The sequence below is a fragment of the Rhinoraja longicauda genome, chromosome 1, assembly GCF_053455715.1.
Source record: "Rhinoraja longicauda isolate Sanriku21f chromosome 1, sRhiLon1.1, whole genome shotgun sequence".
NCBI lineage: Eukaryota > Metazoa > Chordata > Chondrichthyes > Rajiformes > Arhynchobatidae > Rhinoraja > Rhinoraja longicauda.
The window spans coordinates 108,538,046-108,551,458 of NC_135953.1; the positions used below are offsets into that span (position 1 = coordinate 108,538,046).

At 42.2% G+C, this 13,413-nt stretch overlaps 1 protein-coding gene across 6 annotated transcripts in view; it reads right to left on the reverse strand.

Moving 5' to 3' along the window:
• LOC144596125 (uncharacterized) overlaps positions 1-13,413 on the reverse strand; it is a 95,356-nt gene that overhangs the window by 50,348 nt on the left and 31,595 nt on the right. For all 6 annotated transcript variants that reach the window (XR_013547573.1, XM_078404319.1, XM_078404313.1 and 3 more), the window contains 3 exons: positions 7,790-9,292; positions 6,720-6,827; positions 884-1,060 (listed from right to left, as the gene is read on the reverse strand). Coding sequence is in view for 5 of the 6 variants with exons in the window: in XM_078404319.1 (XP_078260445.1) it covers positions 884-1,060; positions 6,720-6,827; positions 7,790-9,292 (1,788 nt within the window). In the remaining variant the exon portion in view is untranslated. The remainder of the gene's footprint in view (positions 1-883; positions 1,061-6,719; positions 6,828-7,789; positions 9,293-13,413) is intronic.

The following is a 13,413-nucleotide window of genomic DNA, read 5'->3' on the forward strand; positions in this document are numbered from 1 at the left end:
GTGCAGCGTCACCTGCTGCACGGGGGAGAAACGGGTCCTCCCACCCCCCACGGTACACCAAACATCACAGAGTGTTTGGAGAGTAGACATTAGGAACTGCAGCTGCTGGATTTTGGAGCAAAGCTAACTTCATGACCCAATCAGCATCAATGATGCAGATGTGGAATTGGTTGAGAGCTCCAAGTTCAATGATTGGTCATAGACCAAAGACATTAATGCAACAGTGACGAAGGCACACTAATGCCTCTACTTCCATACGGGACTGAGGAAATTCAGCACGTCTCAAGCGATTCTTAGAAACTTCTACAGATGTACCATAGAAAGCATACTGTCAGGTTGCCTCGCAGCTTGGTTTGGGAACAGCTCTGCCCAAGACTGCAGGAAATTACAGGCAGTTGTATATGTAACCCAGTCCATCACACAAACCAGCACTGACTCCATCTTCATGACCAGACTTACCACCATTGACTCCATCTACACTTCACTCTGCCTCGGAAAAGCAGCCTACATAATCAAAGATTTGTCCCACCACAGTCATTCATTCTTCACTCTGCTCCCATCTGGCAGAAGGTACAGAAGCTTGAAAGTGCACACCGTCTGACTCAGGAACAGCTTTTTTGCTCTCTGTTATCAGGCTTCAGAATGTCCGGGACTTCCATATGTCACTTTAGTCCGTTTTCATCAGCCACCAAACCAGCAATGGCAAATAATTTTGCATGAAAAACAGTCTGATTATGATCATTTTACCATAAATCTTTACAGATTTGTTTAAAATTAAAAGATACTTGATATATTTAAGCCTGCAAACTTAAAGTTCACATTACTGGCTCAAAATTGGAGTTACGTACACTAAGTTTGAATGTATGTGGCAAACTGGAGTTACCTTCATGTCAAACTGGTTTTGAAGGAGTCCCAGTTTAAAGCGTAATTCCTGCAGCTTCCTTTCCAAAGCTGTCTGATCTTTAAGCTGGGAATTCAATGTGAGAATCTGTTGCTGAAGAGTTACGATGTCCTCGGAGCTGAAGTCTGCTATTTGGCCAATGGATTTCACTAGAACACTCTGACAAAGGACAGACAATTTAAAAATAAGCATGGTATCTGTTTTTACCGGTAATAAGCACTATTCATAATCATTCAATTTTCCCCACTGTTGGTTAATGCAGCTCCCAATAAACCATGAAACATTGTACAGAAAAGCATCCTTGTTGAAACAATTATGTAATTTGTCTTTGATAGTAATTTAATGGCTTTCAATTTCATGTTGAAGTAATTGTGAACCAGTACTGACTTGAATGACACACATAGCAGGCATTGCAGATTATGCTAAAGTTGTGAGTTCATTATATAAGGTTGGTGAGTTGACATTATAAATTGTACACTCTCTCAACAATACTGCAAGTTTGATCCACAGAAATGCTTAAATGAAAAGAGAATGAAGAATGAGACTCAGATTTTGTTTTATATTGAACCAAATATTTTTATCATTACTAGAATTGAACAATTTATTCAAAAAGGTTTCTGCATTTTAATACAACTTGATATGATATGAAATCATGTGTTGAAAGACTGGGCTTGTATACTCTGGAATTTAGAAGGATGAGAGGGGATCTTATTGAAACATATAAGATTATTAAGGGATTGGACACGCTTGAGGCAGTAAACATGTTCCCGATGTTGGTGGAGTCCCGAACCAGGGGCCACAGTTTAAGAATAAGAACGAAGATGAGGAAAAACTTTATCACTCAGAGAATTGTGAAGCTGCCTCAGAAGGCAGTGGTGGCCAATTCTCTGGATGCTTTCAAGAGAGAGTTAGATAGAGCTCTTAATGGTAGCGGAGTCAAGGTATATGGGGAGATGGCAGGAACGGGGTACTGATTGTGGATGATTAGCCATGATCATGGTGAATGGCGGTGCTGGCTCGAAGGGTCGAATGCCTTATTGCACCTATTGTCTATAATTCATATATTTTGTTTCTTAAGTCATCCATTTTTTGTTTGTGGTTTATTACAGGCATGAACTTTATTCTCTTATTCAACATTTTTATATTTTTTGGGCTGGTAGGTTTACTTCAGGAGGACAAATAACGTGACTGCAAAAACATACAGTATGCAACCGATATAGATGAACATCATCATATTTTAAGATATCAGTCTGAAGAAGGGTCTGGACCTGAAACATCCTCCATTCCTTTTCTCCAGAGATGCTGCTTGTCCCGCTGAGTGACTCCAGCATTTTGTGTCTACCGTCATATTTTAAGACACCTCAATATAAACACCAGCAACACAGTGCAGAAGTGTATCCAGACTGTGCTTGTGAGCAATGAACAGATCTTGTACCTCCCTCTGCTGGACAAATTCTCATAAATATAGTCGTGGTTTAAATACATTCTCAATAATTCACAGATTATTGCTAATGATTAGGCTTGCATTCTATGGCCATTTACTTTACATGAACATGTGTTTACTATTACTTAATTATCCATATTATATAATTGGATTTTAAGGTGTAAAAAATTATGAATTTCACATTGTCCAACAAAGAACTCAAAATAGCAACTAAAACAAAATTTTAATCAAAACATCAGTATATATTGATAAAATTCTATGTTTCATGATTATTTAGCAACAGATGATACACTTCACTTGTAACCCAGCGGCTATCAAATGCAAAACACATGATATATTATGTGGCGATTTATTCACAAAATGCTGGAGTAACTCAGCAGGTCAGGCAGCATCGCGGGAGAGAAGGAATGGGTGACGTTTCGGGTCGTGACCCTTCTTCAGGTCTCGACCTGAAACGTCACCCATTCCTTCTCTCCCGAGATGCTGCCTGACCTGCTGAGTTACTCCATCATTTTGTGAATAAATCGATTTGTACCAGCATCTGCAGTTATTTTCTTATATATTATGTGGCATCAGGTAATGATAAACTTGTTTCTAAAATTGACCAATTTGATAGTTTATTATATGTGGTTCGATGATATAAAGGTTGTAGAGCACTGAGCTGAAGCTTCTCCGTAACAGTAGGTGGGAGGGGACATGTTTTGTTGTTCTCTGTTTCTCATGAGGTTGGCTGAGTTTGTTAATGTTAAAAGCATTATAAAGCGGAGATGTTGCTATTGATCTCAGCTGACTGGAGCAAAAGAACTTGTGCACAAAGAAGAAAAGGTACAATAATTGACTATTAATCACACTACTGTGCTGGCATTGGGTGATGGCACTCTGCATTACTGGTGATGATCTGGGAGCTGGGAACTGCATTACATTCTCAATTGGAACATGGTACCTGACAGGGGGAATCAACTACCGAAAGGCACATTTTAATTTAATGGGGATGATCAGGTCAACCCAATGCTAAAAGTTTAACATATGTAAAGGGTCACCAAACCAGAATTGGTGATTAATTGGAGCAAAATCAAACGGCTAAGCGGGTCAGTCAGGTAGCACCTGTAGAAGAAAATAGACAGTTGACATTTTGAGTCAAGACCCTTCCTTTGACAGTCCATTTGCCTCCACAGATACTGCCTGACCCACTGAGTTCATCCAGTTTGTTTAGACTCCAGCAACTACAGTTTTGAATGTCTCCATTGGTGATTAATTGCTCGAGTCAACTGTAAAGGGGAAGTTGGTGTCTGAGAGTTTCTTGAAAATTCATCAATGCAACAATGCACATATATTTAGCAATTGTGAAAGAATGCGGCTTCACTAACCCATGATGGCAAGAGAACATTCACAAAAGATGCAATAGATGCAGGATCAAAATATGAAAACAGAGATACAAGATACTGCAGATATTTAAACCTTGAATAACAAACAAACTGCTGGAGAAACTCAACAGGTCAGGCAGCATCTGCAGAAGGAAATGGGCAGACGACCTTTCAGGTCTGAAGAAAGGTCCTGACCCAAAATGTTGCTATCCAGTTCCCTCCACAGATGCTGCCTGATCTGCAGAGTTCCTCCAGCAGTTTGCTTTTCACTCACAATATGAAATGCACTTTCTATTCTGACCCGCAAATTGTGGCAAAGCATCACAGTGGGTAGTTCTGCTGCCCTACAGCTCCAGCAACCCAACTTCAATCCTGACCTTGTGTTTATTAGTTTAATTTAGAGATACAGTGTTCAAACAGGGCCTTCAGCCCACCAAGTTCGTGCCGACCAGCGATCCCCATACAGTAGATATTTCCTACAGACTAAGGACAATTTATAGAAGCCACTGAACCTGCAAACCGGCACGTCTTTGGAATGTGGGAGGAAACTGGAGCATCTGGAGAAAAGCCACATGGTCACGGGGAGAACGTGCAAACTCCATACAGACACCACCCGTAGTCAGGATGAATCCCGGGTCTCTGGTGCTGTAAGGTAGCAACTCTGCCACTGCGCGACTATTCCGACATCCAGCACTGTCTACATATGTCCTCCCTGTGCCAAATGAGTTTCCTTTCAGGTGCTCTAATTTCCTCTCGCAATCCAAGGATGTAGCTTTCAAGAGAGAGCTAGATAGAGCTCTTAAGGATAGCGGAGTCAGGGGGTATGGGGAGAAGGCAGGACGGGGTACTGATTGAGAATGATCAGCCATGATCACATTGAATGGTGGTGCTGGCTCGAAGGGCCGAATGGCCAACTCCTACACCTATTGTCTATTGCCTACTGTCTGGCAGATTAATTGACTTCTGTAATTACCCTGAGTGTAAGCAAGTAGTCAGAGAATTGGGGGTGTTAATAGTTTGTGTGAGAGAATAGATGACCTGGAAATATTTGGAGCAATAGAATTGAAAGGATTTTTTGAGCTGGCATAGACTCGATGGGCCAAATGGCCTCGTGCCACAGGAAATATGAATATATGTTTTCAATTTATTTTTCAGCAACAAATAAAAACATTTCATGCATTTTACTGATGTTAATTTATAAAGTATTTATGTTGTTGTTTGAAACGTAGTACAACATGGCAGAGTATGCTAAGATTTGAGATTTTAAGGGATGCAAGAGATGTAGGGTTAGTATAGGAACATGGCAAGTAAAGATTAACCACAATCTTACTTTATGACAGCGGCTGAATGCCACTCCTATACCTTGTGTTCCTCTCGATAGACTTAAAGTGTGAAGTGTCAACACCATAAATTTTGATTCTCAAATTTCATTGTTGTGCGAGGTGCATAACTAGAACCTACGGTTAACTAATGTACTGGAATAATATTCCACGGTGGTTTATGAACCACAGTTCATAAATTCCCAGTAGAGGGCACTATTCCTGCAGTAATTGGGACTTAAATGAGGAAAACAGCAGATAGCTGCATTTTATCAATGATAATGGGAGATCCAGCCATTTTTTATTGGCCTTATTTTTAAATGAAGTCAATATAGTTCTCCTCAGCACTTTTGACACAATAGATATTACCTATGGTGAGCGTTTGTTGGCACTGGGCCTGTACTCGCTGGAGTTCAGAAGTATGAGAGGGAGCCTCATTGAAACATAGAGAATAGTGAAAGGCTTGGATGGAGTGGATGTGGAGAGGATGTTTCCATTAGTGGGAGAGTCTAGGACTAGAGGTCATTGCCTCAGAATTAAAGGACATTCTTTTAGGAAGGAGATGAGGAGAAATTTATTTCGTCAGAGCGTGGTGAATCGGCGGATTTTTTTGCCACAGAAGGCTGTAGAGGTCAAGTCAGTGGATATATTTAAGGCAGAGATAAATAGATTCTTGATTAGTGCAGGTGTCAGAGGTTTTTAGGGAGAAAGCAGGAGAATGGGGTTAGGAGGGAGAGATAGATCAGCCCTGATCAAATGGCAGAGTACATTTGATGGCTGAATGGCCTACAAACTCTGCACAGACAGCACCCGTCGTCAGGGTCAGTGCTGCTGCCTCACAGCGTCAAAGACCTGGGCTTAACCCTGATGACGGGTGCTGTCTGTGCAGAGTTTGTATGTTCTCTCTGTGACTAGACGGGATTTCCTTAGATGTTCTGGTTTCCTCCCATATTTCAAAGTCGTTAGATTAATTAGCTTCTGTAAATTATGCCTCGTGTGCTATTGAGGGCGTGCAGCGTAGGTTTACTAGGTTAATTCCCGGAATGACGGGACTGTCATATGTTGAAAGACTGGAGCGACTAGCCTTGTATACACTGGAATTTAGAAGGATGAGAGGAGATCTTATCGAAACGTATAAGATTATTAAGGGGTTTGACACGTTAGAGGCAGGAAACATGTTCCCAATGTTGGAGGAGTCCAGAACAAGGGGCCACAGTTTAAGAATAAGGGGTAGGCCATTTAGAACTGAGATGAGGAAAAACTTTTTCAGTCAGAGAGTTGTGAATCTGTGGAATTCTCTGCCTCAGAAGGCAGTGGAGGCCAATTCTCTGAATGCATTCAAGAGAGAGCTAGATATAGCTCTTAAGGATAGCGGAGTCAGGGGGTATGGGGAGAAGGCAGGAACGGGGTACTGATTGAGAATGATCAGCCATGATCACATTGAATGGCGGTGCTGGCTCAAAGGACTGAATGGCCTACTCCTGCACCTATTGTCTATTGTGTGCAGGATGTGAAAGTGGAATAACAGAAAACTAGTGTATGAGTGATCGATGTTCGGCGTGGACTCAACGGGGCGAAGGGACTGTTTCCACACTGTAGCACTAAACTAAATTCAATTAAATTCTGTAGGGGAAGTCCAACTGAAATTATCATCCATAAATTGAACAGAGGAATGAAATTCACAGATGTACCTCAGCCTTCGTCTTGTCCACCTCTTCCTGTTTAGATTCCAGCTCCAATTCTGTTCTCTCAAGTAGTTTCTCAAGTGAATTTTTCCCTTCCACTGAAGTCAGTTGCACCTGAAATTTAAAATAATTATTTTACGAAGGTCAACACAAAATACTGGAGTAACTTAGCGGGACAGGCAGCTTCTCCCGGTTGCTCAGCACTTCAACTCCCCCTGCCATTCCCAATCTGACCTTTCTGTCCTGGGTCTCCTGCATTGTTAGAGTAAGGCCCAGCGCAAATTGGAGGAACAGCACCTCGCATCTTGCTTGGGTAGCTTACACCCTAACGGTATGAACATTGACTTGTCTAACTTCAGATAGCCCTTGCTTTCCCTCTCTCTCCATCCCCTCCCCCTTCCCAGTTCTCCCACCAGTCTTACTGTTTCCAACTACATTCTATCTTTGTCCCGCCCACTCTCCTGACATCAGTCTGAAGAAGAGTCTCGACCCGAAACATCACCCATTCCTTCTCTCCAGAGATGCTGCCTGTCCCGCTGAGTTACTCTAGCATTTTGTGTCTACCTTTGATTTAAACTAGCATCTGCAGTTCTTTCCTACACATTTTACGAAGGTCATTGGATTAAGAATGTGATGGAAGACTATGGTCAATATTTTTGAGGTTTCTCTAAATATTTACATTAATGGCAGTTTTTGACTTCTCAACATCTGGTGATTTCCTTTGTAGGCTCTCATAATCTCACTGTGGCATTTCCAGGGATGATCCTCTTTCCTTTTAGTGAATATGGGATTGATTAATTAAGATATTAATTTATAAAGGAAAGCTGGCATTTTAACCAAACAGCAAATTATTCTTATTCAGATATGTTCCCATCAAACTCTTATATTATTAAAATATTTGGAAAACAGACTAATGAAGTAACTGGAAAATAACAGGAATAGCATAATTGATATTTGATAAAAAGCATTCTTTTAAGCTTTGTTATTTAGCGACTAATGTCTCCCTCCCACTTTCCCCCCTGAACAATACTTTCTAACAAGTTGTTTTTGTCAGAGTAATTAATGGTCTTTAAAACCTCATTTTCTTCACAGCTTGCTTCAACAATCATTCTCGTTCCATCATCGAGTTGGTTTTCATCATCTGCAGTGTCTTTCAGTGCCAAGGTTTTGAAATCATTAGATCTTCCAGCGATGTTCAAGGCAGATGTCTCGTTCAATACATCATTAAGTTCAACATTCTGTTCCATCAGGCTTTTGCTTTGTTTCACTTCACACATTTGTTTGGCTTTTAACATCATCTTCCTGTCATCTCCACAGCCAGAATCTTCTTGTAATAAATCATCACTTTGTTGCATTGAAATTGTCTTTAACTCGCCTTGTTTGTTTTGTATCTCAGCATCTCCCTGGGCTTTCAACTCTTTAATTACATTTTCTTTCAAATTCATCAACTTAGTGTTTTCATTTTCTAACTGATTTATTTTGTTTTGTGCTGCAGTGTTCACAGTGAAGTAATCCTCCAATTCATTTTCCAGTTCTTTGACTTTTCCTAAAAGACTTTCATTCTCTCCTGTTAAACGATGAATCCTATTTGCCTTTTCATTCTCCACTTTAATTTTGTTCAGCAGGTGTTCATTCTCTTTCATCAACTTTACAACTTCCTCTTTCATTTCCGTCACCACATTGGTCAGCGTTTTTTCCTCGGTTTGCACTTCTAATAATCTTCCCTTCATTTCCCTGTTTTGCGTGCTCAGTTTTTTAATACTTTGATGACACTCCATTAGTTTCTTTGCATTTTCCTGCTGCATGCAGTTAAATTTGTCTTCCATCTTCTTCTTGTCTACTTCCAGTTGAGCCATTTTCTGCAAGCTTTCCTCACTCCTCTCTTCAAACCCTGCTTCTGTGTCTCGCTGGCTGGATTCCAATTTTGCAATCTCATTTAGAAGCTCTTTATTTCTCTTCTCCAAAACCTCATTTTCTTTCCTCAAGTTGTTTTTCATCGATTCTTCTTCCTGTATCTTCCCTTTTGCTATCGCTTCAAGTTTCTGAACCAGAAGGTTCACTTCTCTTCCTGTGGCATATAATTCATCCTCCAACTTATTCTTCTCTTCTGCTGCCTCGAGTAACTGATTATTCACACACTGCAAGCGATGATCCATCTCTGCCTTCTCTGCCTGAAGCTCTCCTACCTCAGCTTCAAGACTTGCAATAGTTTCTTCAGTCGCAGTGTTTGCGACTCCTCTTCCGGGTTCTCCTTTCATGCTGCAAGGGGTATTTGGTCGCATGCATTCTGCGGCATCACTGTTACTGCTCGGATGCTCGGGTGCAGGCAACAAATTTAACTTTGCAATTTCTTGGCTCTCAGGCCCCAACTGATCAGGCTGTGACTTATTAGTGATGGTATCTGCTGGGACGGAAGCATCATCATCTAGTTCCTTGGCCAGGGCTTCTCCGCATTGCCTCTTCTCTTGTTTTACTATAAAGGGAGATGATAGGACACAATCTGCCAATTGTCCGACTTCAAGATCCAGCAGCAGGGCCAGTTCTCTCTGTGTCTCTGGGAGCTGAAGGACTGTTCTGACCTGAGATTAAGACAATGATAAATTAAGTATTGCTCTCACTATACCAGGGACAACCAAGAAAGAGCACATCATCAACATTAAAAAAGCATTCAACAAATACATATGGGTGATGTAACTTTCCTTCTTGATTTTAAATACCTTTGCAGTTGTACAGTTAAAATGGATTTGGTAGTATATCTATTTTAAAAAAAGGATGCTGTTTTCTTTATAGAGCACATCAGACTGAGCGGCGTGGGGAAACCGCCATGAGGCAGGGGGAGGAACCTGGAGGACCTGGCGTGTGGAGGGAGAGGGGAGGGAGAAGGGGAGAACAAATAAACCTGCCGCGGGATATTTTTGTAACTTTGTCAGTGCCGTTTATGTTTCGACTATTGCATACCTTGGGTATGCAAGCAAAGAATTTCACTGCGACTTGTCACATCTGACAATAAAGTATTCCATTCCATTCCAGACTGCAGCGGATCGAATGAGGATCATTTAAATTGTGGGCAATTGTACCTGGAATTGCCTGGAATTATTACACTATTCACCCATTATTCACTCATAACGTCATACTGCACAGAAACAGGCCCTTCAGCCCAGCTTACCGACCAAGGTATCCCATCTGCACTAGTCCCATCTGCCCGCATTTGGCCCATATCCCTCTAAACATCCCCTATCCATGTACCTGTCCAAATGTCGTTTAAATGGTTTATGCCTCAACTAAATTATCTTATGGCTCATTTCACATACATGCCAAAATCCCCAAACTATTTCAATGAATGCCTTAACTTGAGTTGGTAAGCTACTAATTCATGCAGTTTGCTAATTGTATGTTTATATTTGGGACAGGAAGAGGAGTGTGCTGGGGTGGGAGGAGGAGTCGGGCAGATTCCCCAAAGAGCTGAGACAGATTAAATCTGAGAGGTGGAGGTTGTGGATGGATTGGAGCAGGAGCAGAAAGACAGAGGGGTGTAAAATGAGGGTAGAAGCAACAGGTAGCAAGGTGAAAAGTAAAAGTGGCAGGCAGACAAATCCAGGGCAAAAATCAAAAAGGGCCACTTTTCAACATAATTGTATAAGGGGTAAGAGAGTTGTAAAAACAAGCCTGAAGGCTTTGTGTCTCAATGCAAGGAGTATACGTAATAAGGTGGATGAATTAAATGTGGAGATAGTTATTAATGATTATGATATAGTTGGGATTACGGAGACATGGCTCCAGGGTGACCAAGGCTGGGAGCTCAACATCCAGGGATATTCTATATTCAGGCGGGATAGACAGAAAGGAAAAGGAGGTGGGGTAGCGTTACTGGTTAGAGAGGAGATTAAAGCAGTGGAAAGGAAGGACATTAGCTTGGAGGAAGTGGAATCGATATGGGTAGAGCTACGAAACACTAAGAGGCAGAAAACGCTAGTGGGAGTTGTGTACAGGCCACCTAACAGCAGTAGGGAGGTTGGGGATGGCATCAAGCAGGAAATTAGAAATGCATGCACTAAAGGTGCAGCAGTTATAATGGGTGACTTCAATCTACATATAGATTGGGTGAACCAAACTGGCAGGGGTGCTGAGGAAGAGGATTTCTTGGAATGTTTGAGAGATGGTTTTCTAAACCAAAGGGCGGCACGGTAGCGCAGCGGTAGAGTTGCTGCTTTACAGCGAATGCAGCGCCGGAGACTCAGGTTCGATCCTGACTACGGGTGCTGTACTGTAAGGAGTTTGTACGTTCTCCCCGTGACCTGCGTGGGTTTTTCCGAGATCTTCGGTTTCCTCCCACACTCCAAAGACGTACAGGTATGTAGGTTAATTGGCTGGGTAAATGTAAAAATTGTCCCTAGTGGGTGTAGGATAGTGTTAATGTACGGGGATCGCTGGGCGGCACGGACTTGGAGGGCCGAAAAGGCCTGTTTCCGGCTGTATATATATGATATGAACATGTCGAGGAACCAACGAGAGAACAGGCCATTCTAGACTGGTTATTGAGTAATGAGGAAGGGTTAGTTAGCAGTCTTGTTGTGCAAGGCCCCTTGGACAAGAGTGATCATAATATGGTAGAGTTCTTCATTAGGATGGAGAGTGACAAAGTCAATACAGAAACAAGTGTTCTGAACTTAAAGAAAGGTAACTTTGAGGGTATGAGGCGTGAATTGTCCAAGATAGACTGGCGATTGATGCTGAAAGGGTTGGTGGTGGACATGCAATGGAAGGTATTTAAAGGTCGCATGGATGAACTACAACAAGTGTTCATCCCAGTTTGGCAAAAGAACAAACCAGGAAAGGTAGTGCATCCGTGGCTAACAAGGGAAATCAAGGATAGTATTAAAACAAAAGATGAAGCATACAGATTAGCCAGAAAAAGTAGCATACCAGAGGACTGGGAGAAATTCAGAGTCCAGCAGAGGAGGACAAAGGGCTTAATTAGGAAAGGGAAAATAGATTATGAGGGAAAACTGGCAAGGAACATAAAAACTGACTGCAAAAGCTTTTATAGATATGTCAAGAGAAAAAGATTAGTTAAGACAAATGTAGGTCCCTTGCAGTCGGAAACAGGTGAATTGATCATAGGGAACAAGGAGATGGCAGACCAATTGAACAAATACTTTGGTTCTGTCTTCACTAATGAAGACATAAACCGTCTGCCGGAAATAGCGGGGGACCGGGGGTCTAATGAGATGGAGGAACTGAGGGAAATCCAGGTTAGTCGGGAAGTGGTGTTAGGTAAATTAAATGGATTAAAGGCAGATAAATCCCCAGGGCCAGATAGGCTGCATCCCAGAGTGCTTAAGGAAGTAGCCTCAGAAATAGTGGATGCATTAGTGATAATTTTTCAAAACTCTTTAGATTCTGGAGTAGTTCCTGAGGACTGGAGGGTAGCTAATGTAACCCCACTTTTTAAAAAGGGAGGGAGAGAGAAAACAGGGAAGTATAGACCAGTTAGACTAACATCGGTAGTGGGGAAAATGCTAGAGTCAGTTATTAAAGATGTGATAGCATCACATTTAGAAAGTGGTGAAATCATCGGACAAAGTCAGCATGGATTTACCAAAGGCAAATCATGTCTGATGAATCTTATAGAATTTTTCGAGGAAGTAACTAGTAGAGTGGATAAGGGAGAACCAGTCGATGTGTTATATCTGGACTTTCAGAAGGCCTTCGACAAGGTCCCACATAGGAGATTGGTGTACAAACTTAAAGCACACGGTATTGAGGGTTCAGTGTTGAGGTGGATAGAAAATTGGTTGGCGGACAGGAAGCAAAGAGTAGGAATAAACGGGTCCTTTTCGGAATGGTAGGCAGTGACTAGTGGGGTACCGCAAGGCTCAGTGCTGGGACCCCAGTTATTTACAGTGTATATTAATGATTTGGACGGGGGAATTGAATGCAACATCTCTAAGTTTGCGGATGACACGAAGCTGGGTGGCAGTGTTAGCTGTGAGGAGGATGCTAGGAGGCTGCAGAGTGACTTGGATAGATTAGGCGAGTGGGCAAATGCATGGCAGATGCAATATAATGTGGATAAATGTGAGGTTATCCACTTTGGCGGCAAGAACAGGAAAGCAGAGTATTACCTGAATGGTGACCGATTGGGAGAAGGGGAGATGCAACGTGACCTGGGTGTCATGGTGCACCAGTCATTGAAAGCAAGCATGCAGGTGCAGCAGGCAGTGAAGAAAGCGAATGGTATGTTGGCATTCATAGCAAGAGCATTTGAGTTTAGGAGCAGGGAGGTTCTGCTGCAGTTGTACAGGGCCTTGGTGAGACCGCACCTGGAGTATTGTGTGCAGTTTTGGTCTCCTAACCTGAGGAAAGACATTCTTGCCTTAGAGGGAGTACAGAGAAGGTTCACCAGATTGATCCCTGGGATGGCGGGACTTTCATATGAGGAAAGACTGGATAGACTGGGCTTGTACTCGCTGGAATTTAGAAGACTGAGGGGGGATCTTATAGAAACATATAAAATTCTTAAGGGGTTGGAGAGGTTAGATGCGGGAAGATTGTTCCCGATGTTGGGGGAGTCCAGAACCAGGGGTCACAGCTTAAGGATAAGGGGGAAGTCTTTTAGGACCGAGATGAGAAAACATTTCTTCACACAGAGAGTGGTGAGTCTGTGGAATTCTCTGCCACAGAAGGTAGTTGAGGCCAG